Here is a 26004-nt window from a genome sequence, read left to right as displayed (position 1 = left end):
CTTCTGGGGTCTTCTTCATTCATACACTCGTACTAGAGCGAATCATCCATATGACGAGTTATTAGGATGATGGCTTTCGCCTTATTTGCCTCTAAGGCTGCTCTATTTGCTTTCAAAGCTTGAGCTTGCTTAACAGTTAGCACGTCCTGGCTAGGCTCGAGAATCGTATCCAGGATTCCATCTTCCTTGAGATGCTATCCGACATCACGAACCCACCTGTGATATCCAGAGCCAGTTGTTCCCAATGGAGCAAAGTCCAATTTGTTCAGGTTACTCATCCTGAAAGAGAACAAGAAAAATGGTTAGTTTAGGAGCATAAAAGGCTACCACGAAAACATATAAAATTCATGAGCGTAATCGCTTCCAAGAAATTAGGAATTTATGAGCGTAATCGCTTCCAATAAATTAACTTCCAAGAGGTATTGGATTAGATCGAAACAATGACGTAAGTAGTCGATCATAAATTCTCTACAAACTCTAAGTTTGGAGATCTCAACAAGCTCTAAGCTTGGAGTGCGCACGAACCCCCACAGCTTGGCTTAATTTGGTCTCCCTTATGATGAAGAAAGAGGGGTAGAAGAAAGGAGGTTGCAAGTCCCCTAGAAAAGAAGAGAAAAAGAATAAAAACTTCAAAATGGGAACTTTTAGTAAAGCATGCCTCTTAGGATTGTAGAACGTATTTGGTCCTTGTTGTAAGATATGGAGGCGAGCTTCAGTTCTAGTGCAAGCAAGTAGACTTGTAGGATTGCAACGTGGTCGAGGAGTCACGGAGTCGTTGTGCCGCAGGTTCGCGGAGTCACGAGGCCGCAGGTTCGCGGAGTCGAGAGGTCATGGGGTCAGGGTCGTGGATTCTCGAGGTCGCAAGGTAGTGGTGTCGTGAGGGCTTGGCAGGGGCCTGTGCGGGGCAGCTACGAGGATGCTGCAGGGCCACTACGGGGATGTCGCAAAGCCCCAAAGATGCTACAGAGATGTCGCGAGGTTGTGAGGATGATGCGGGGATGTCGCGAGGACTGTTGCGAGTCGCGGGGTCGCAGGTTCGCGGAGTCACATAATCATTTTAGATGTGACATGGCAAATATCAAATACCAAATGACATGGCAAGTGACACATAATCATTTTAGATGTAATAATTTCAAGCAATATATGTTTCCCTCTTGTAATTTTATCATTATCAAAAAAATATTAATATATCATTTATTAATAAGTGACCTAGCCTCCTCTCAAGTCGTCTTCTTCGAAGCTACTTCCATGGCTCTACACCGATGTGCGTATCTTTATGAACAAAAAAAATGTAGATCTGAATTACACCATTATGTATGTATTCATGAAACAACTGCTATAATTTCTAAGTTTCAATGGAAGTTATGATTTGAAGAATTGAAGGACAATTCCAAATCATCTACCGTACTTATATATATTTTCATCCTCCATACCAACCACAACAACACACATGATGATGAAAGAAGATGATGGAAACTCATATAGCTAGCTAGAATACAATTCCAGCAATCTGAAACTTTCTCTTCCCGGGTTGTGTGGATCAAGTTTTAGGGTTTCTTCTTATTATTATTATTGTTAATATTATTAAAAATTATTGTTAAAGAATTTAATATCTTATGAGAGAGACATGTTGGAAATTAAATTTCACAAAATCAATGACGTGGCCTGCGCCACATCATTTGGAATCCAATTTTGATATATAAATTTGGGATCTCTAGCATCACTCATATGTTATTTAATCATTCATAATATAGTAAGTTCAAGTGAGCAGATTTGAAGATTCTAATTAAAAGCTGAGCTATTGAACCAGAGACGAAGGAAGAGAAGGGGTGAAAGAAAGCGTATAAAACTGAATGGGCTACATTGTGTATTCTCTGTTAATTGTGAACAATACATCAACAGCCTATTTATAGGCATAACAAAATTACACTAACATCCTTTCATATTCCTAACACTAATAAAAACACTATTTCCTCCCATTTGAACGGGATGATATTTACTGAATTATGGTACAATTTAAAAAATAAAAATGGAATGAGGCTGAAAGAAAATAACTTTTTATGCAAACTTTTATTCATGCGTGCTTATCATTGTCAAATATGAGAAATATTATATTCAAAATTTATCGTACCTCGGATTAATAACTAACTCACAATTCATGAGTTAGTCATAATTAAAGTCACTGAGCAACCAAAAGAAAAAAATAAGTAAATACGACTATATAATGCTCTCAAAATCATCTACCACAAATGTCATTTTCACTAGAAACAGAGTTCGCGCATGATCTATAGTTGCTAACAATTTATAATCATGAAATAGATAACTGAAAAGGACTTGTTTGTCAGAAAAAGTCGTGAAGATTATTAGTTTATCTTTATCTTTTTTTTTAAAATCTAATCAGAGTCCATTGCCTATTGTTTTTTGTGTCAAGGCATAAAACTCCTCTAGCCATGTTCTTTCACATGCCACAGCTCCCTACTCATGAGGCTTCACAATCAACATTATGCATAGTCGTACAGATCCATTCATCCACAAAATAGGCCATCAAAGACAAAGAATTCCGAATTCGACAGATGGTAACACATCAGAACTAAGTAATTAAGACAATGTAGACACAACTAACATATACCCAGAAAACACATCATCAATACTACGAATTTACTACCTGCTGCTATAAAATCTTAAGAACAGGAAGCCAGTGGTTGAAGGAACATGTATATTGTACAGTCCCACATGCAAACCAGCACTGTATACAATAGAAAAAAATTTATTGAAAAAGTCAGCTAGTTGCCTCCCATTTTCTTAGCTCTCAAGTTTCTATTGGTTTCATTGAAAACCCTAGAATGAATATCTGGGATGGAATGGGTTTGTGACTCTCTGTGTCGGTGCATACGGCGTCGTCGTTCAGGTTCATATACATAAAGTCACTGTCGATCACATTCAGGCTAGATTGGCCCAACACATAATTGACCTACTGTGAGTTAAAGATTACGCACATTTTGAACTCAAACCCATTCTCATCTAATATGTTCATTCATTTTACATTCTACTTTGAGTCACAGATTTTGTCTCAGTAAGGTTTTGAGATCTAGGGATGGCAAAAATCTCCATCGGGTATTCGACCCTAACGGGGAGAAATTCAGAGGAAATCGGGTAACGGGGTGGAGATGGTATTTTGATCTCCATCCCCATACCCACCCAATAAGAATTATCTGAAATATATATATATATATATATATAATATATTTATCTTTTGATATTATTTATAAATAAATATTTATGTAAACTTCATCTTTTTGTCAATATTTAAATTATGTTAATAAATATGTTCAAAAAAATGATGATTCTTTTAATAAAAGATCTTTTTCAACATGTCAATTTTCCTTGATTGAAATAAGAAAGTTATTTTATTTTGATGTTTGATTTTAACTTCATAAATTATTTGTATGAATTTTTATATAATAAATTAATAATATTGTTAACAGAATTGGGGCCGGTACAGGGACCTAATCCCCAATGGGGATGGAGATGGGGAATCTCCAATATCTTATTACAGGGATTGGGGCGGGTAAGGAGATGAGGAATGAAAATGGGGATGGTAACTTGATCCCCTTACCCTACCCTCCCCATTGCCATCAGAGATCAGTTTGAGTTGCAACCAGAAAGCATTTCCTCATTCATAATTTTTTACTCTCACACCACGAATTATATTCCAAAACTCTCTGTCCATAAGAAAGTTATTATTATTTTTTTTTTTTGAATGAAGAGCTGGTGCAGCTGCCCTCAAGCCTTGATTAATGAAATTGTTATATACATCCACAATTTTTTCCTATTGTGATATATGCTTTAAGATATTGGAGTAAATTAACAAGAAATTTTAGGTTCTACTTATAATTGGTTTTAGTGTTGTTCTTTGTCAAAAATCAAAATAAAGTAAATTGCTACTGTATACTTCAAAAGTTTAAAATACATGTTATGAATAATAAATTGATATAAAGAAATTGAAGCGCAAGCGAGAGATAACTCACTTCATTATGTGACACTTCATAAACCTGCAGGTGGAAAATAAAGAACAAGCTCCTCAAATTGGCTTATCAGGAGTTTAATATGGGGTTGGATATGATCATAAAAACTTGGATACCAAGAAATGCTGCAACGCATGTACTAATAATTATTATTTTCAATCCCTTAGGGGTCAGCTTAAGTGCTAAGGGGAGGTTGGTACTTAGGGGTCAGCTTAATTGCTAAGAGGAGGTTGGTACTTATGTTAGGACTAAGCTAATTCAAAGGCTTCATTCTCATTTGATGCAATAAAAAATATAAAAAATTAGAACATGTACTATTTTCATCGAACAATGTGTGAAAGAAAAAAAAAAGTTATTGGATGTTGCATTGCAATATTTATAATAGTTTGGATCAAATTTGAAGATGTGAGATGGAACTTTGCCGACCCATCTTTAGGTTGCAAAGTACTAACTATCAAGTGTTCTTTTTCAAATTAAAACCCTACACGCATATGTTATAAAGTGAAAATTAGAGAAAGTCAGCCCTCCCATATGTAAACCCAAACTCGGATTTAAAATTTGTTCAAGGGTGCGGCTATAGCCACTTTATCATTTTCTTAGTTCATTCTATAAACATTTGAATTATTGAAAAACTATATTACCCAAGTGCAAAATGACTAATAAATATACTAATTTTCTAAAATCCAAATATGTAAGAAAAATAAATATATAAGTAATTAATTAAATACAAAGACTACTTAATTTCTCATTGGATAATATTAATCTTTATCTTCTCAACCCAAATTTGAATTTATTACTATTTTTTATCTTTTTTTTGTCTCCTCATCATTATTTCGTTATTCAATTCACAAAACCATTACATTTAACTTCATCAAAATCTTTGCAATATTCTTTGTGAACACCGAAAGTAAAAATTTAAAACACAAAGAAAAAAAAATCAATCTCTTCTTCATTGATCATAGTTGTAAATTTACTAAGCTTTTTACATAGATTGAAATAGAGAACATTGAAATTCCTGATAATAAAAAATAAAATAAAACATTGAAATTGAAAGAAAAATTAAAAAAATTGGAGTAAATCAGATTATGATTTTATTAGAAAACTTTAATAATTTTTTTTATGAGTATAAATTAAATGAGAGATTTTTGTTAAAAATATTTATTTTCTAATTAGATATGTATGTCATATAAGGATATTCTTCGAAAGAGAAATGAGTTACATAAGTAAATTTAATAATTGAAATTAAAATGTAGAGTGTAATGAGTAAGTAGAGTGAACAAAAAAAATGGTAGGGTGGCAATAGCCGCACCATTTGTTTAAACACATGTATTTTTTTTTTAAATATTTATTTTATACACTTTTAAGGTATCAAAGTAAATTAAAACATTTTTCTAGATGAATGGTTTACATAAAGTGTATAGAAACAAAAGTCTCACTTGTAACAAAGTCTGCAGTCTCTGGTTGAACCAAAGAGGAGGCTCAAGGTCGAGCTAAGCATGAAGATGAAGGGAAGCTGGATTGCAAGCTAAACTCCAAACTGAGTACACACAGAACTGTAACAGATAGGACATAAATGGCATTATAAATGGCTGAATTTGGATGGACTTAAACTATAGAGTGAAAGCTACTTATTGTAGACATCAAGTAATGCGCGCAGTTGATGAATAGTTAGAAATAGGGGAAATTATTGGTCACTCCCTGTACTTTTAGGGCGTCGACAGTTCAGTCCCTGCTATCCTAATTTCTACAAGTTACTCCTCAAACATTCAAATCTCACACAATTTGGTCCAAAATGACTATTTTGCCCCTCCCTTCCTCTTTTTATTTTTTATTTTTCTCTCCTCTCCCCCCCCCCCTTTCTTCTAAAATTCATAATTAATTCATACGAACTCCGATATTTACATTCCATACATGTACGAGATCATATCAATGAGCTCTACAACTTTTATGAGGAAAGGTTTTCCAAATTTTGTATGTATAAAAAGTCAATTTCCACGACCCCCCCTAAATAACATTCGTTTCGAAAATCCCCTTTCATCTAAAACTCATAATTAATTCATACAAACTCTGATTTTTGCTTTCCAGTTTCCATATATGCACAAGATTGTATTGAAGAGATCTACAACTTTCATGAAGAAAATTTTTCCAAATTTTGTATGTATAAAAAGTCAATTTTCACTACCCCCTAAATAACGTTCGTTTCGAAAATTCTATTTCTTCTAAAATTCATAATTAATTCATACAAACTCTGATTTTTGTGTTCCATACATGCACGAGATCGTATCAATGAGATCTACAACTTTTATGAAGGAAGTTTTTCCAAATTTCGTATGTATAAAAAGTCAATTTTCATGACCCCCCCCCCTAAATAACGTTTGTTTCGAAAATAAAATCGATACAAAACCGAATTTCTCGTACAACTACTTATGAAATAGTCTTAATATTCATAATTCAAATATTCGATATGTCTTGGGTTGAAATGTGCATAGTGAGAGAGAGAGAGAGAGTGTGTGTGTGTGTTATTTAGGGGGCGGTCGTGAAAATTGACTGTTTATACATACAAAATTTGGAAAAACTTCCTTCATAAAAGTTGTAGAGTTCATCGATACGATCTCGTGCATATAAGGAACGAAAAAATCGGAGTTCATATGAATTAATTATGAATTTTAGAAGAAATGAGGGGAGAGGAGAGAAAACATAAATAAAAAGAGGAAGTGAGGGGCAAAATAGTCATTTTGGACCAAATTGTGTGAGATTTGAATGTATGAGGAGTAACTTGTTGAAATTAGGATAGCAGGGACTGAACTGTCGACGCCCTAAAAGTACAGGGAGTGACCAGTAATTTCCCCTTAGAAATAATATATTAAATTTGTAAGAACAAGCAAAAAAAAAAAGAGATAGAATATAATGACAAATTTATTATAAGAAGTTACTGACAAGCAAAAAAATTTCACCTGAACTCCATCATAAAGGAGAAATATTATTTGCTTAAATAGTAAAATGTGTCACGAAACTCTATTTTATTTTTTGGTCAAATTTTCATTTCATTTTGGATCAAATAATTAGAACAAAAATTAACTAAATATGATGCTAATCAATAAGGCATAACGAATACGAAAATGTCTCTAATTACTCAGCTCAAATCTATTACATGTAGTATTGAGCATCTCCAACCATGATAACTATTTGCATAGCTAAAAGTAGCTAAAATTGGAATATAACTAGTTACTTATTGAGTTATGCTCTAGCAGAATACCTAAATCCCAAATTAAATTTAAGTTTTAGTTAAATTATATGTCCTCTCTAGCTAAATATATTTTTTAGCTAAAGTTAAATTTAGCTTTTATTTAGCTAGTCTGCCGGAGATTAAAACTTAGCCTGAAATTAGTTAAATTTTATTTATTTATTTATTTTTTTAAAATAAGTATTCTATTGGAGATACCCATATAAATTTTAGATCAATTCAACATAAAAGCAAACTTATGGCATAATACATTTTAAGTTCACACTCCCACCAAGTGAAGGCAAAAATTAACTAAATCAAAGAGGCATAATGAATACCAAAAGTTTGGATCTAACTACTAAGTTCACCTCTATTACATGTAGCATTATACTTCAAATTTTGGATCAATTCAACATAATCTCGAACTTATCGCATAATATATTTAAGTTCACAGTCCCACCAAGTGAAGGCAAACAGTACGAATGTACTGCCTCCTGCTAGTAAAAGGTAACCGAAAGCTACATAAACATGTAAAAAGAAGAGTCCCACACAAAAACCAATACTTCATACAACAGAAAAGGTCATCAATCCTTGCATAATTGAAGTACCCCATTACAAATTTACTGACCATTTATCGATAAAATTACCTATATGATGAAATCAAAGTGTATATTGTACAACGATCTGTCAGCTATGTTTGAGGCTCCTGTTTTCTGTATTAATTGCTTCTTTTATGGAAAGTAAACTTTGTCAGCATCGTAATTAGTAAGTTCAACACAACTCAGCTGAAATGAACAACATGAGTAATTGCCAAAAAAGAATTTAAGAGTAAGATCTTGAGATCGTGCAGTATTCTATATGCAATAATATCGAGCTAAAATCTCAGACTTTCACTGCTCCAGTGCTCCCATAGAACAAAAATGCTATAGTGTTTTATGTCATATTTGAGGTTTCATATGCAACATCAGGAAGTCAATAATGCATTATTATCAACTGGCCCCAGAATCATACAATACTGTATGAAGGTGTATATAAACCTGCAAAAAAAAAAAAAAAAAATTTAAGAGTAAGATATTGAGATCGTGCAGTATTCTATATGCAATAATATCGAGCTAAAATCTCAGACTTTCACTGCTCCAGTGCTCCCATTGAACAAAAATGCTATAGTGTTTTATGTCATATTTGAGGTTTCATATGCAACATCAGGAAGTCAATAATGCATTATTATCAGCTGGCCTCAGAATCATACAATAAAGTACAGGTTGAAGATATATATAAACCTCAACCTATATAACTTACTTCACACCCAGAGGCATAAAAAGTTTCCACCCAGAAAAGTTGAACTCAGTTTAGATGACAAAAAAAAAAACCTCAACCTATCTAACTGGGGAATTGACTACTTTCAGAAACTTCGGAATCACAAGGTTGTGGAAATACTCTATTTGTTAATTATGAAGGTGAAGTTGCATAAGATTGTAGCTAGGTTTCACCGTTTCAGCAACAACTGCTTAATTAATTACAATTGATATCTGCAAAACCTAACGCTGCTCAACAACATTCCTTTTACCAAAAGAGCTTAAACTTTCATTATTTTGCTTAATTGTTCTACTTTAATGAAAAGATCTAGAAGGACAAATTCAGTCATATTAGAACTGCAATTGAATTTTAATTAATGGACAGTACTTGTGGGTATCTCATACACTCATTTACAACTATTTGAACAAAAAATTACAATTATTTGAACCAAAATTACAACATTGAGAACAAAAGTTACCATATTCATTTACACTATTAATTTACATATAGTTAAACAAAAATTACAACAATGACAACGAATTTGTTCAAAAGCTTGTAACAATGTCGTAAGAGGTGTAATTATCATTATTAGAATTAAGATTACAACAAAAATTACAATATTGACAACGAATTTGTTCAAAAGCTTGTAACAATGTCATAAGAGGTGTAATTACCATTATTAGAACTAAGATTACACAATATAGGACTCAACATTACCACTCTGACAACAAATTTGTTGTCACTTTTGTAAATGTGGGTATGAGATACCCACAAGTACACTAGAATTTTCCTTTTAACTAGCAATACCAGAAGCTAGCAAGCATTTCATACGTACTAAACAAGTACTTTCTTTGTTCATAATAAATTAAGACCCTAGGAACATTGAGAAGGAGCAAAACACCAGTGAGAACTTGGCTTCAGTCAAAAAAGTCAGCACAATATTTCATCAGATACACAAGCGGGTAAATCAATATTGAAGAAGTTCACAACAATTTTATTGGGGGTTCGAATTCAAATACCCTCTGACGCCCAATTCAATACTTTAATTGTGTGTCCGCATTGCAGACTTCCACTCCTCACATGGATACTCATGACATCAATCCGACTCGTAAGCACCCAAAATCACAACAAATTGAAAAAGACATTATCACTTGTAATAAAGAAATAGCTCTTACCTAATTAGTGGGGAGCTTCCGAGCTAGGTAGCTGAGAAAGAAAGAACGAACCAAGAAGGCATTCGTCTGCACTTAAACCTGCACCTATTGATCTTCTGCATTCAAGTAATGATACTTGGCAGAAACCACTCTAGGACCGAAGAGGTGCAGGTGCAAATGCAGATAAATGAAACCATCTTTGGCTATCAAATCAAAATAATATCACCAATCCAATCCCCTCTAATCTGCAAAACCCTAAAAAGACAGAGAATTGCTTTGCTCAATTTAATGCGTCTTCGAGATTGAAATATATATAGGCCAACACGTACACACAGAGAGGCTATGCTTTTCTATTTTTGTATATGAGAGGAAGAGAAAATTGCAAGTGAAAATTGAGATGATGAAAGTGAAATATGCTGCACTAATTTGTGTGCTAAATTAAATATGCTCCTGGCTGGAAAGCTAATTAATTAAGCTAGGGTTGAAACACAAACAGAGACGGTCAAGTACGTAGCAGAAGAGTCGAGACCACTGGCCACGTGACGGAAAGGGCGGAGGCACGTGGGGATTGAGTCCTCGGCCAATGGTGTTGGAGTAAGAACTGGATGTCCTCATGCCTGTCCACCCCAACCCTCGTGGTTGAAAGTAAAATGACGAAGGGGGTTTTGATCACGTGGGCTTTTTCAACTATTCAAGAACAAGGACCACTCCGCCCAATCAGTTATAGCATCATTTGTTAGCTTTTCACCCTCAATAAGTTGTTTTAGGGTTTGATGGACAATGAGTCAGGACTTCGCTCGGATAGGGAAACGGGATCTCGAGTTATTTATGAGTTCATTTTTTGCCGTTTTAAGTCTAAAACATGTCATTTATGAAATATGCAATATTGAAGAAAACTCATGCATAAAGACATACAATGCAAACGAAGGCAAGCGAAATGCGACTTGCTTTACTCAGCAATGCACTCATCCATTTGGGGTTTAGTGTTTATGGTTTGCTGGAGATGGAGTCGAGACTTTGTCAAATCGGGATACGAGATCTTGGGTCAGTGAGTTACTTATTATGAGTTCATATTTTCTGTTTAAGTCCAAAATGCGTAGTTTTTCTAATTGACTATGCAATCGAACTATTTCAGAGAAAAACTCATCCATGTAGACACGGATACAGATTAACACAAGTGAAATGCAATTGGCATCCCTCAACAACATCTTTTATATCATCTACCTTGCTCAAATGATTTAGAATAAAATTATTTTACCCACCCTTAACTTTATAATTAAAATCATTTGTGCCCCTAAACTTTTAATATGACAGCTTGTGCCCTTGATTATATATTTATAGCCAATCCTTAACTAATCCATCAATTTCTTCATATAGTAAAATGATAGTAAAATGATTTTAGCTCAATGATTTATGTTCATTTTTTTTAACAAATAAAGAGTAAACTGTTCAATGAAATGTTAAAACAAACTAAAACATGAAACATTGTGTTGCTACATGGACGGACTTCTTTCAGCCAAACCACAAATTTGGCTATTGGTGATTTTCACTCTTGTCATAATAATCAGCGAAGTGAAGATGAGACTCTTCTCAATTTTTTTATTTTTTATTTTTTATTGAGGGGTTAAAGCATCCTAGCTAGGAAAATCCCAGACAAGCAGAACCTGATATAGAGTAGAACTACGTGCCTGCGTACCGCTCACCTTGGCAAAACATGAATCATTGGTTGGGACCTCAATATCGTCAAGCCAAAGCCATGCCATGTGGTCACTCCCAACCCAGCAGCTAGCGACTGGTTCGTTCACTGCTAAATCTGCCTGGATTGAGACACTGCCCTGACAAAAGAAACGACATGCAATGCCCCCCAATAATAAAAGAAATTACTAAATTAAGCAATCGGAAAAAGTAGAAGCAGGTAGATGTCAATCATGGAAGAGGTTGACGAGTGAGCATCTTCGTTTAATCCATTCGTGCCGGGACGGTGATATACTGATATAGCACTATAAGGTCACGAGGATGAAAGATTAATAGACCAAGACCTATCACAAACTAGCAACAAATGGTTATGAGACTGGTCTACAATCCAAGACGTGGCTGCTCATGAGCTAGTGGCTTGATGCATTGGCTTTAAAATTCCAGAGAGATATTTCTGAAATCTGTAACTATAAACTAGCCACGCATAATGAATTTGAGGGCTAACTAGACCTGAATATTTTAGGTCCCGTTTCATATGCATGGGGCATGAAATCCTCGGAAATCAATTCCTATGTCTTTTCTGAGGGGGGGTAGGAAGGCAACAGGTTGGAATTACGTAATGAGATTCTTTTTATTTTGCAAGGAATTTTCAAAGGAAAAAAGCAAACTAATTGTGGCGGATATACAGATTAGTGAAATCTAAATGTTATGCGATCTATATTCATGAACAATGTGTGAGTAAATAAATACATTGTGGCTACAAAACGGAGATATTTGTTTTTGCCGAATTACAAATTTTACCTCACTTTTCACCTTTGGTTGACAGAGAAACTAACGTTGGACATGGTGCTGGTTGGCGTTAGTTCGGGGTTCGACCCACGCTGCCCTAGTAACCGACACTGAGAGCTTTGTTGACCGACCCTTGGTTAAGTAATGGGATTGAGATCCTCTAAAGTGAGTTCTCTGCAGTTTTGAGAATTTCATAAAATCTCTGCCATCAACAAAATCCAATGGCTTAGGAGCTCGCCACATTATCTTGCATTTGTGTACCACAAAGTTGACGGCAACTCCTGCCGTTACGACTCTTTTCTCTATTTCAGTTCATCTCCATATTCAAGTAACAAGTTCTTTTGAGACTTTCTCAAGAACAGTACGTGATTCCCCTTTGCATATTGTTGGCATCTGAGGATTCTTCACCCAATATTTTGGTTGAGTTTCTGATTAATTTAGGATACACCTGATGTTATAAATGCACATGGCAAAGGAAGAATGATCAGATCCCAGACCAATTTCGGTTTTGGTTCGAAGATTCATATGAGATCTGAGAGCTGTCGGCAGAAATGCATATATTCTATTCAAGTGTTTTCAGAACAATTTTCCATCACTTCTCACACAGATTTTTTTTTTTTTACCAATCTGAATAATTTTTAGCAAAAGGAACACGAAAACTAGAGGGGGAAGAAGATTGATGGTAGATTCGGGTCAATAACAAAGAAAATCTATTGCATAAAATGAAAATGAAACCAGAGAAAAGGAAGAAAGAAGCAGAGAATGAATGCATAAGAACAAAAACAAGGAGACCCAGAAAACCACACTCCCCGAATTTCTGAAATTTCAAAGCGCCATCTTCACAGATCATCATCCTCACCTTCTCTCTCACCATTTCCATCCCATTTTCAATTAATTTTAAAATTCCATCCGGATGCCCAGAACCCAACGTCGAATTTCATTCTCGAAGAGTGGAGGTGGGTTTCATTTTTGATTTTGGGTTTTTGGGGGAGCCCTGAGAAGAAAAGGAACTAAACGGTGTAGACAAATAGTGATGACGGAAGAATAGGAGATAACGGGAAACAATACATTTCGGTGATGTGGCTTTGTATTGACCATTGAATAATATAGATGGCTGTGATATTATGAAATTCACAAAACTGCATGGGCTCCTCACTTTAGAGGAGCCGGATCCTAATGATGTACTCTTGGTGCGTTCTGTTTTCCTGAACAACTTCAGCTTCATCACAAAACCCTTTTCCCTTCGCTTCTCTGCTTCTTTCCCTTTTCCAGGTCCTGAACTCAACATATATCTCAATCATATATCATATAAACGGGGGGGGGGGGTGGCTGGGGTCTGGAATATGGCAGAAGGAAAATTTGTAATTTGGCCAACTTTGATTATTCAAAGCCTAAAAAAGCTAAACAAAAACAGGAATGAGCGGTAAAAAGGTGAGTGCAAAATCACTCGCACTAAAAGAAAAATCAGATCCTGTTCATATTTTTGGTTAATGGCATCTAGCTACGTAAATGTTATAAAAGCAGAACCTGACCTAGTAGAACCTCTTGGCATGAATCACTGATCGGGACCTGAATCGTCATGCCCTGTAATCATGACTAAGAAAGCCAGACCAAATTAGCCAATGCATGTGGTCACAACCACAGTGACTGGTTTATTGCTAAATTTGCTTGGATTGGGACATTACCTGACAAGGCAAAAGATCACCAGATAAAAACATACTAAATACAGCAATTCTGAAACATGGAAGATGCCAGAAATGAATAATGGAGCAGTATCTTCCTAAATTTTCCAGGAATATTGATAGAGCCATGGACGGCCACAAGAAGATAAGAAAGCTAGAGATCTATCACAACCTCCAGCAAATGGTGATGAGACTGATCTAGAATTTGAATGTGTGGTTGTTCACGAGCAAGCTACTTGCTACCGGACTCCGCATACAGATTTGCTGGGCTAGCTAAGGATCCCGTATATTACGGAGCATAATAAACTGTTGACCCTACATGGTGAGGAAGATGGGGTTGATTTGACAGCACAGTATGATCAAACAAAGCAGAATTCATTCAAATTCAAAAAAAAAAATCATTCCTAATATTTCTGCATGCTATCAATTTTTCTAACTTTGAACTTATCCATTGCTCAATCTCTTCTTTTTTTTCTTTTTGTTTGGGAAAAGCAAACTCCCAAGAACCTTCAAGGAATATCAATATCAAGAGAAGGATCAGACATGGCTTAGCAAATGTCTCCAGAGGAAAGTGACCAAATAAATCATCATTCTCTGAGAATTAATAAGTGACTAATTCAGTTGCTCTACAATATCTAATGAAAACCAGTCCGAGTTAAAAAGAATTGATGAAATTTAATGCCCCAGCTCATTTCAAAGGAAAGATCGCACATTACCTCATGATTCTGCAGAGATATCAGTCTGATACAGACATCGTTTCATCTACGCTTTCTTCATGAGGAAGATAGTTCATGGATGCACACTGGCTCACACTTTTCTTATACTGCATTGTTATACCAGCAAGTGTCCTAGTTCCAGAATCCACCTCATAAAGGGGGTTGCCATTTACGTTCCAGCACCCATTATCATAGAGTCTGCACTCCAAGGAAATTTAGTAACAGAAATTCTTCCACATTAATGGAAAATTGTCTGAACATTTCCTAACCAAATGCAGATCCTAAAGCAAGCAGTAAATATTCAATTAAAGAGCCTAATTTGTGTGTTCATGTGTTCGTATATTGAAAAACTTCCCAGTTTGAAGTAAGAGAACTACAGATCCTACAAGCTTGGTGTGGATAATTTCCAAGTGTTGCAAAAAATGGAATATGGCAAATGCTACAGAACAAGCATTTCAATAAATAGAAGCAAAGAAATGGTCACAAACGTTGATAAGACCAACAACACCAAAATCAGTAATTTCATTAATATTTTGACCGGAAACTACGTATGTACATAGGTTGGGGGAGAATAATGAACTACGCCTACCTAAAAAGAATAACCATAAACAGTACAACCACCAAATAATTAATGTCTTATCAATCTAGTTCATCAAGTTTGATCTCTTGTTGTTCACCAGTAGACAGAATTTTTACACCGACCATACCCTTTTGCCACTCTGAATCTCCCACCAAGATCAGCCTGCTAGCATTTATTCGTGAAGCACGCTTGAATACCCTGAAATAGAACAAATTTCATGCATGCGACAATAACAAATTAGAAACACAGTGATTGATATAGAATTTGCAAACGGCTATAAGATGGCAGTAAATACCATTTGAGTGGTTTGCTCTCCAAGACTAAATCAACACTTTGACCTTTCTCCCTAAGTATGGTGGCAACTGTTGCAGCTGCTCCTTGAAGTCCAGGATCCAGAGCACATACGATGTTCTCCACTTGCAGGCCGAGTTCTGGCAGAAGACCCTTCTCCTTGAGCAACTATAATCATCATGCCAAAATGTCAAATGAATATCAAGTCAAAGAAAAATATGACAGACAAATTTAAGGAGCTATTAGACACCCAGAATGAACATCAATGAACCAAAACAACTTGAAATAAATATCATATGTATGGTCAATAAACTGCAGATTATACCATTAGGCCCACTATAGGATGCAACAATTAATCAAGAATGAACACCAATAACACATCAAAATAGTTCAAAAGGTCATAGACACTGAAGCGCAAAACTTACAACATAAAGGCTCCACTTGAGCTCACCAAGATAGTCTAAAAATTCATTAATTATATGTTCTTCGCTTAAGGAGAAACTACTTATAAATATATATTCTCTAGTCATAGTTTCTAGCATGTTATGTTGCCAGACTGAATCAGACACATTGATCATGTAGAATCATGTCTTATGAAAATTAACAGATATATTTGTTTAAATAATTTCTAGAAAATGTCAAATATCTGGTTAGAGATTGTTGCTGATAAACAAGCATATAGAGCAAATATACATCCACAGGTATACCAAAGCATACCCACTTAAGACATTTCAAGAAGTCCTTCCCTTCAAAATGAAAAATGATGCATAACATCACACAAACAAGACTGTCACACATTTTGCAATCCATACAATCTTGAATCTTCTGTCAACCTCCAAATAGTATATATATTTTTTTCTTCTGGTAGCGTATGCTAATCAGAATGATAGCTATAAGGATTTGACCAACATAAAAAACTTCTGTGACTTTTACATACAGAAGTTGGTCAATCCAAAAAATTGTAAAAACATAGCAGCATTTTTTTCCAAAGATAAACCATCATATTCTGCTTGGGTGAAAATATTCAAATGTAATTTAACAGAAGAAAATCACTTCATCAAGCAAAGAGGGTATAAAGTTTTAACTCACTTCTATTATGACAGCATCACCAAATCCAAAGCCACAAGCAGGAATATCATCGCCGCCAAAAGTAGAGAGCAAGCGGTCATATCGTCCACCACCACAAATGGCTCGCAACTTTCCTCCTCTATCAAAACCCTAGAATATCATTGATCTGTTAGAACTGTTCATAAACTAGCTAAGAGATCTAAGCTTCAAAACTGAGTAATAAATATGCCTAGAGCAATTGTGTACTGGATTTTTAATTTTTCTGTTTAAGGCGCGCAAGAGTTTGTTCTTTCAGGTATTCGCAAAAGTGGAGAGTTTTGGTGTTTGCCAGATCAGAGTAGTTTGTTTGACAGGCTTCTAGATGGAACCATGTGTTGCGTGGTTGCTTCATCTAGAAGGAAATACAGTATCATACCCACTCATATTCAAGTGTTATATAAGATAACAATGCTTGTAACAGTTTTGCTCTAATTGATAATTGTACAAGTAGACAGTAAGATATTGTCTTCAAACTTCATCCTCATGACTCTACTGATGCCCAAAATTGAAATGCAGTAATAAATATGATACCACGGGCATTATCTATACTCACAAAGGTATAAAGCAGACTATAAAAGAACATCATCAATATTCAGTCCCCATGAGCAACAGGACATAAAAGCTTATGGAATAATATTTTAACTCAATCGTTGAACATTAATATCTAATACTCAAATGTCAAAAACGTAGAGTTGGGGGACAACATGAAAATCTAACCTCGAAGACTATACCAGTATAGTAGGCAAGGCCACGAACAATAGAAGCATCGAACTGAATCCATTCAGAATAACCAAATTTGTCCACAAGAGAGAACAGCTGCTTCAGATCAGCAACTGCTTCCCCAGAATCTCCAAGTATCTCTACATAAAGACAAGCATTGAACTGATACTAAGAATCGCACTACCAATAAAGAGAGCCTTTGAACCAGCAGTCAGCACTCGAAAGGAATTGCTAAAACACTCACCTCGCCTCCTTAACAACGTTCTGAAACAATCAATAATCTTATTCTATAATACTTTTAGATGAAAAGAAAATTTATAACTGTGACCGCAGTTTATATGAAGTTATGAACTTATACTTGCAACCACTTCCTCTCGCCATACCGTACCACTTTGGAGTTCGAGTTTCAACACTATCTCTTCTCTATGTTCTACAAGTAACTACAACTCTTGAATTTAACATCACCACTCCACAAATGTTGCAATTTGCTAGCACAATAGAATCATTTGGATTAAAGTTATCTAACTTTAAGGGGAAGAACTAATTAATCATTTGGGTATGTGTCATTGTAACATCTCATGACGTGAAAGAAAAAGACATACATAATGGAACAAAATGACTAGATCATTTATCTTAAATATTATCAGTATAAGCGTTCCTTGCAAAAGCTTTCCACAGGCTTAGTTAGGTTTTCTCTATTCTATACTCTATATACCAACTATCTGACTTACAAGTGATGTCATTTCTAAGGGGTACTACTGCACATTAGTAAGCTTTTCTAATTAATTGGAAATCTACCTTTATGCAGCACAGAAGATTATCATCTCCAGGGACATGCAGGAAGCCAAAATATTTCATAAGTGGTCAAAATGCATTTATGCAAACAGATAGATAGAATTTGTGCAGCCTAATCTAAGTATAGATCTGATATGTGTTCACATCTTCAAGAATGGCAAGACAGTTAATTTGTATCACCACAAAAAAACAGTAACATTCATTTTCGAATCAAAATATCAACAAGACCAACCTTCCAACTCTGTCAATGACTTTATGGAAAGAACTTGCAATAATTGCTCAATTGCTTCTTCCAATACACCAACAGATTCTAACTCTTTTTTGATTTCCGCCAATGGAAGCTTCTCTATCTATTTACCATCATCCAACATAACATGATAAGAAAATCACAACAAAAACATTCTAGTACAACATATGGGTATGACCAAGCAAATGGAAAAAATTTTGAACTGAAATTGTAAGATCAAAATCATTGTGGCACATGCTGGAATGTAAGCAGAATACTACCACGATGCATGTGGGAATCATATGATCAATGAAAGAAACTGTGTGAACTTTTACAAAATCGAAACAAAGTAAACTAAAGACTGTAATCTAAGTTATCTTGAAAAAAATAATAGGAATCAAATTTATTTCTCAGAGAAGAACAAAGTAGAAAGGTTTCATTTTGCATCTGCAGAGGTAACTTCCCATTTTTACTGCTAAGAGCTTTATCTATTCTATCAATAGAGTACCAAGAATGAGAATCTTTGCAATCTCACAAACAACCATGAGCGGAATGGGTAGATAAATAGACTAGAGCATAGTCTGCTGCAATCACTTGCAACTTGCATAGTTTACCTTGTCTATGATGATGCAAACCTTGCCAAACAAAGCTTCCGGTATGGAGTAACGTCTCAATACTTCTTGTAAAACCTGTAGAGTGAGGAAATAATAAGATTCTCTCTGGTTCCAAACGTCATTAACAAACTGAAAGCCCTAATGTAATAAACGAGTGTGGATCACATATATCTCTCAAAAGATTAACAAGGTACACTAATAGTCAGAACATTTTAAATAATTCCTCGAAACCGAAATGAAAATTTGGTTTTACAAAACAAACAATAGAGAGATTTTAATCTTTTCAGAGAAGTAATGTCAAGTTGTGCAGCTTCTGGAAACCATCATGAGCAACTCCTAAAACCCCAAGCTGTACTATGTTAAATTTGGGAAACAAAAGGGGATGCATCTGTTTTTTTTTCCCCTTTTCTGAAGGACAAGTTGAGAAGTATGGGGTGATACAAAGCCTTTGGAAACAGAACTCACAAGAAAAAATGTATCATATCAGGAAAGTGAAATTATCATGAAGACCTCTTAATATGATAGTCTTAGTTCATACAAGAGAAAACCATCCACACCTTTCGACTAGAAACCTTAAATCCAACATCCGAAGCTGTAATTCCTAATCGCTTGAAGAAAGTGACAATTGCAGAAATAAGTTCCGCTTCAGCCTAGACAAGGAGAGACAAAAAATAAATCCAAGTTTGTTAGGGAAATGCATAGCATAGTATATATCAAAAACAACAATAGGATGAACAACATGTGTAACAGATCGGGAAATCCAATCAATCCTAAGCAGCATCCAGACAGTGCCAATTAAAACCATAAAAAAAAAAAAAAAAAAACAGCAGAATCGTATATGCAAGTGCCAATTCAAAGCATAAAAAACAGCAGAATCATATATGCAAGGCAAAAAAAAAAAAAAATTGCTCCTCACCATAACCTCAGGTACACCTATAATATCCATATTCCACTGGTAATGCTCCCTACGCCGTCCCCTTGTCATTCTCTCGTAGCGCCAACACTGCCCCACTGCAAACCATTTTAATGGAAGGGATAGAGATTTTCTAGACAACAATAAACAAACATGGTGATCAGATACTGGCACCTCTACCGGAATACGAAAACCATAAGTAAATTAAAATAAATACAAAAAGACCAAGTGTTTTAAGTAGCAAACAAGCAGCAGAATCAGAATTAGCAGTACCCTTTCTGTATCACCAGCCTCGCCAACGAGGGAGTAAGCTCAGGCCTCAACGCAACACGACGATTTCCCCTGTCTTCGAAGCAATACAGCTGCACAGTGCAGGAAATGTATATATGATTTTGCCAACTGAGGCAATGCCAGTAAAGCAAGAGCTCGAAATTCTCAGATATAAGAAAACCAACCTGGTCTCGAATCTCCTCCCCTGCTTTCCTAACAAACAGAGCCTCCGACTCGAGCACCGGAAAATCCACCTCCTCGAAGCCAAACAACCGCGAAACCTCTCTGAAATTGAAGAAGAGCCAGCTGCGGAGGCGCATGTCCTCGGGCGGGAAGTCCCTGGTGCCCTTGGGAGGGTTGACGTCGATCTTCTGCAGGTCCTCCGTGACCGGCGCCGGAGACAATGCACCGGCACGACCGCCGCCGGCATTGTTGCCTATAGCGGCGGTGGATAGAGAAGAGAGGCCCCTAGGGTTTGTGGCGAGGGGTAGGTTGGGGATGGGGAATCTGAGGGCGCGGGTTAAGGGCTTATTGAGGATAAGGAGGGAAGAAGAAATTGTGGAGAGCATGGCTATGCTTCTGGTTAAGCTGAGCTTGCTTACTGACATTTTGGGTTGAACGCAGGTCGCCACGAGTAAAGGGATTGACTCGTTGAGGACCAGAGCGCGCCATGGCTAACCGTTAGGACTTTTCCGAGCGAGAAATGGATGAGGCGGTGGCCCAAGTTTCTTTTGTTGGGCTCTTAAGGTGAGTCCATAAATGTATTAAGTTTGAAGTCGAGGGCCTGTTGGGTCATATTGTGTTGAATCATGCGCAAGTAATTTTAAGCATACGAGGGCGGCTCATCTCTGTTCTGTACAGAACTTTATTTGGGCTGATTACAGATGGAGCCGAAACAACATAGTCAACAAAAACAGAATTTACAATAGGGGGGAAGTTTTTTCAATGTTTGCGAATTTTAGAATTTTGTTATTTACGGTTATGATATTTTGTCCAAAAAGTTATTAACTTTGTTAGTGTCTTAACCCCAAAGTTACTATCGAAAGCATTTATCTGCTCATTTCAATCCAAATCCGACTCTTGTTTAACGCAGCACCAGAATCATTTTGTTCTCCTTGACAAAATCGGAGGTTGAAGTAGGGGTGTGATAGGAGCATTTTAATGCGGTATTTTAATAGTTAATTCCTCACATTTTGCTTAGTTAATTCCTTAACGAATCGATTTTTAACTCAATTTCTATTTTTTAGGTACATTGGACTAGATGATGATGAAATGAGCTGTTTGGCCCTAAAATGAGCATTTTGGCCTGAGAAAGCGTGTCTTGGAGAAATTGAGCCAATGAGAAAGCGAGCTAGACAAGAAATGTGGAGTGGCAGACTAACCATCCGAACTTCAAATGAGTTGAAACTTTCCAGATTCATTCTAGAAAGCCCAAGGATCATTTCTTATGAAGAGTGCCAGAGCAAACTATGAGTGGAAGGCCTTCAAACAATCAGCCCAATTTTCTACAGAAGCAAAACTGGAAAACTGGACCTGTAAGAGGTCCAGCAGCATTTCCGGCCCAACCACATGGCAATACATTCTGAAATTTTACCACAGTAATCTACATTCATGGGGGAATATTTGTTATGAAGAAGTCTTGGGCAGAATCTAAATTTTCGGTGGAGATAAAATTGAAGTAAATGAGTAGGAAATCCATCATCCTCATCACCCAAAAACATTCCATGTTTTAGGGTGTAATCATCATGTTTTCTCCATCATTTCTCACACTAATCCACCATCATCATCACCCAAAAACATTCCATGTTTTAGGGTGTAATCATCATGTTTTCTCCATCATTTCTCACACTAATTTACTCCATCTTTTCCAATTTCACTCTTCTTTCTCTTCCCTATATAAACACCTTCTCCTCTCACTCTAAAATAAATTCCTTCATCCATTCCATCTTCTTTGTCTCTCCATTTCCTTTCCATTTTCCCACATTCCTTCATCCATTTGATCTTCTTTATCTCTCCATTTCCTCTCCATATTTCTTTTTCATTCTCTATTTTTCTTGTTCTTCATTTTCAAGCCAAGAGAAAGAGAAGTCATGCAATACATCAATTTCCTAACCGTCATCCACCCTTGTGTCGTCCCTAGAAGATTGCTTGCTTTCAAGGATCTTCAAGTTCTTCGTCTCAAGGCTTTATCATTCATCTTTCAAGGTGTATTATATCCTTTCTCTTGTTTTCTTTGTTTGATTTTGTAAGACTATGAATTCTAGTTAACAAATAATGTTAAGGGCAAAGTTTAAAGCCCGTTTATATGTTTTGAAATAAAGTTGTAATTTCTTTGTGTTGATTTCTATGTTTCTTATGTGAGTTTGTTTAATTAAATTTGTGTTATAGATAACTTTTGTATTTTAATCTTATGTGGTTGCAAACACGTAGGGTTTTGATATGAATGGTGCTAGGTTTAAGAACATGAAATCGACTTTTCGTTTTGTGTAAACTTGAATCAAAGTAGTAAAGGTTTTGTGCAAAGACCGAATTTAATTAAAGAGGATTGCAATTAGGTGGACTTTTCCATACTAAGTTGTACACTTGAGTTAATAGCCTTTCTCTATGTGTAATGCGTTAAACATGACATGATTGACTAGCTTTCTAGGGTTTGATTGCATGTTTAATAGGATTAATCTAGGTGCTTTCGCTTAGGTTAATTAGCATTGAAAAGTAAAAAAATGGGAATTCATTTGCTTTCGAATGATTCACATGATCAACTCCTTTCTCATGACTTAGATGAACAATATTAGGGTTTGAATCAATTTTAATCATATGTTTCGATTTTGATCTTTGTTCTCTCATTCCATTCGTATTTTTATGTTTTTGCATTTTAATTATTTTATTAACTTAGTTTTATTTTCGAAAATCCAAAAACCAAAAATCCCCCCCTTTTCGTAAATATGTATATATTTTGTAATATCTTTGTGAATATTATACTTTGTTTTAATTTTAATTGCTTGTTTGTCCTACATTGACAGGTGTACCCTCAATCCCCGGAATAGAACGATCCCTACTTACTTATATTACTAACGACATTTCAGGGTTAAATTATGCGCTTGCTTTGAGCGCATCAGGGTGGGCATAAATGACCGAAAAACCAGAAGGAACCGATCCGGACCGGCCGGTTCGGGTCGAATTTTAGATTGAAAATAAGTGATTTCGGGCCGGTTCGGTCCTTGTACTCAATTTGCCGGTCCGGTCCCGATTCTTAACTTGTGGTGACTACGTGGACCAAAAAAACCGAGCTTGTATAGGTGTCTTCCAATTATTGGTTAATTTCGAAGTCTATTGTGTTAGTATGGACATGACCACATGTGATTAGTAAGTAAACCTAAACTCTAAAACTAAAATCCCAAAACCTAAATTGGTCTTATTCTCAGCTCTCTGCGACTCCGCCTCTTTAGCTCTCTCCCTCACAATCGGTCTTCCTCACCAGTCTCACTTCCTCAGCTCTCTGCTACTCCGCATCTCTGGCTCTCTCCCTCACAACGTCTACAGCAAGGTCATCAAGGCCCAGATTTGGGACATTGATGGCCAAGAAAGGTACTACTGCTTCTTCTTCTCTTCTCATTGATTCTTTTATGTTTTAGTGGATTTTTGGTTTTGGAGTGGATTTTGGTGAGGAAATGAGTTTGATTTGTGGGATTTGGTGAGTTTCAAGGGCAGATTTGGCGGTTTGTGGTTGCATGTGGGTTTGTTGAGCTCAGATTTGTGTTGTCTCTACATTCCAATTGCTCATCTAGCCATGGGGTTTGCTATCTAGTTTCATTCTAATTTTTCAATTATGGGTTTTGCAGGCTCAGATCTGAGATCTCCCTTTCTCCCTCTTCTCTGTTCTTCATTTTCCCCCATAGTCCACAGTAAGTGACAAAACTTTGGTTCTGTTTGCGATTTGAGTGACAAAACCATACTTTTAAATGTTGATTGAATGCACTTTTATCAGTTTATGCCGTTTTATGTTTATATTCTACTGGCTTTTTAACTTCTTTTTGAAATTATTGACTAATCAAAGGTAAGTATTGGTCTTTACAATTTTGGTTATTGAGGTACGTGTTTTTATTTAATTAAGAAAAAAGAAAGAGTTTCTAATCAAAGTTTGAAGCTTCATAGTGACAAAGCTAGCTTGTTACCGGAGCATGGGTTTCTTTAGAAGGATGTATGAAGTGGTCCAAAGCACTAACAAGCCACGAGGCTTTTTATAATTTTAGGGTTTGTAGAATTGAATGGAGGAAAAGAAATCGAAATTTTCCAAAAAGAAACAGAGCGGCATTGTCCTCTAGCTAGTTGATCAAATGTGTGATGTTTAAATCAATGCTTATATTTCTAGTTGCTTATAGCGATCTGTGTATTATTTGAATTATATAGTTATAATTGCTCAAATTCTTGTAATTGCAAAACTTAGAAGTCTGGGTTCAGAAACCAAGTGTGTGTATGTTTTGAATGATTATGTTTTGGTTAATGTGGTTTGCTATATACATGTATATCTACATTCTGGTGGTTCACGTGATGATTAGCCATGTACAGCTTTATCACCTTTATGCTTTAGTTTCTGTATTTTACCCACCACTATTGGTGAACTAACAAAACCATACTTGCAAATGTTGATTGAATGCACTTTTCTCAGTTTATGCTGTTTTATGTTTATATTCTACTAGCTTTTTAACTTCACAGTATTCTCTGTATATGGTTGCAGTAAGGAAGATAAGAAACTACACGAACGAGCAGTGTCATTCTTTTTCTTAATCTTGCCAATCAAATTGAATGAATACTTTTTATGTTTAAGATCTGTTGTTTAAGAAGGCTAACGTGTGCTTGTGGTTTCTCTATCTTACTTATACAGGGGCTTGCTTGAGAGCTGGGGGATTTTCTTCTTGCAATATGTGCTGCTGTGTTGGTGAACTTGTTGTGTAACTGTGTTGATTGTTATTTGCAAGATGGTTTTATTTGCAGCCTTGCTGCTAGTGCAGATTGCAGAATGGTTTATTGGTTTTATTTATAGCATTGATTGTTATTTGCAAGATGGTTTTATTTGCAGCCTTGCTGCTAGTGCAGATTGTAGAATGGTTTATTGGTTTTATTTTCAGCATTGTAGCCTTGCTGCTAGTTCAGATTGCATTACTCTTTATACAATTCCATTCTCTAAAGTCTAAACAGAAGCAGGTCAAGCAGCAAAATGCAGCAGTGCTGCAAATATTGATTGGAACAAGAAACCGGAAAAACAGGCATGTTTTGTCCCGGTCCCTGTTATTTGCAACAACGGTCCCGACCCGAAGTAAGACTGCCGGTCCCGGTTTCTATAAAACCATTGACGGTCCGGGTTTAGCCCGGTCCTTGTTTTGTGAAACTGCAAGACCGGCCCGAAGTAAGATTGCTTGTCCCGGTCCCTGTAAATGCAGTGCCGGTTTGGGACTGTGCCCAGCCCTAGGTTGAAGACATGGTGGAACTTAACTCTCCTACCACTTCTGAAAAAAGTCGGACACTACATATTGAATCGAGCTATTTGTTTCAATAGTAAATGATGCATTCTAGAATCAAGTTTATGATTGACCTATATTTTTTTTTTCTTATTGGTCGAGATAAGAATAATTTGGTATAAAATTCTAAATTAGCTTACAAATGTGTTCGTGTTTGTGTCGAGAAACACATTTATTTTACAAGATGTCTATCTACATTTTGAAAAGAGAGCAAAATGAATTCCTCAATCATACCAGATTCATATAATATCATATCAAGAAACGAGGTCGGAAGAAAAAACATACATCTATATTTCATGAATTTCTTAGTGCAGCTGATTGTAATCATATGCAAATAACAACAGGAGCGAGCGTCCACTCTATATTTTAGTGCAGATGAGATAGCTAGGTTG

At 35.9% G+C, this 26004-nt stretch overlaps 1 protein-coding gene and 1 long non-coding RNA gene across 5 annotated transcripts; one reads left to right on the top strand and one right to left on the bottom strand.

The window, feature by feature from the left end:
• Positions 1-15018: 15018 nt before the first annotated feature.
• Positions 15019-20762, bottom strand: LOC112193867 (histidine--tRNA ligase, chloroplastic/mitochondrial). Of its 4 annotated transcripts, XM_040516855.1 has the most exons (11): positions 20282-20760; positions 20100-20188; positions 19830-19959; positions 19471-19563; positions 18914-18988; positions 18306-18423; positions 17276-17418; positions 16848-16910; positions 16541-16669; positions 15456-15619; positions 15019-15358 (listed from the first exon to the last, which is right to left on the bottom strand). In XM_040516855.1, the coding sequence occupies exons 1-11, from the start codon at positions 20702-20704 to the stop codon at positions 15220-15222; spliced, it is 1566 nt and encodes a 521-aa protein (XP_040372789.1). In that variant the 5' UTR covers positions 20705-20760; the 3' UTR covers positions 15019-15219. The 4 variants fall into 4 exon arrangements, with proteins under 4 accessions (XP_040372789.1, XP_040372790.1, XP_024189884.1 ...); XM_040516856.1 differs by lacking the exon at positions 19471-19563 and having other exon boundaries at positions 20282-20762; XM_024334116.2 differs by lacking the exon at positions 16848-16910 and having other exon boundaries at positions 20282-20759.
• Positions 20763-23196: 2434 nt separating this feature from the next.
• On the top strand, positions 23197-25689 carry LOC112191884. The gene is made up of 3 exons (XR_002933173.2): positions 23197-23681; positions 23936-23998; positions 24979-25689. It is a non-coding gene; the product is annotated as an uncharacterized LOC112191884 (long non-coding RNA).
• The last annotated feature ends 315 nt before the right edge of the window (positions 25690-26004 follow it).

This window comes from Rosa chinensis, chromosome 3 (genome assembly GCF_002994745.2).
Source record: "Rosa chinensis cultivar Old Blush chromosome 3, RchiOBHm-V2, whole genome shotgun sequence".
In the NCBI taxonomy this organism is placed as follows: domain Eukaryota; kingdom Viridiplantae; phylum Streptophyta; class Magnoliopsida; order Rosales; family Rosaceae; genus Rosa; species Rosa chinensis.
The sequence above is the reverse complement of the archived record's forward strand: the minus strand, read 5'-3'. Positions and strand labels throughout refer to the sequence as shown.

Coding starts and splice junctions, on each gene's coding strand:
- LOC112193867 (XM_040516855.1), bottom strand. CDS start 20,704: ATGTCAGTAAGCAAGCTCAGCTTAACCAGAAGCATAGCCATGCTCTCC. Junction 17,419..18,305: donor GTCATTGACAGAGTTGGAAG/GTTGGTCTTGTT, acceptor GTCTTTATGTAG/AGATACTTGGAGATTCTGGG. Junction 15,620..16,540: donor GTGATGCTGTCATAATAGAA/GTGAGTTAAAAC, acceptor TGATGATTATAG/TTGCTCAAGGAGAAGGGTCT.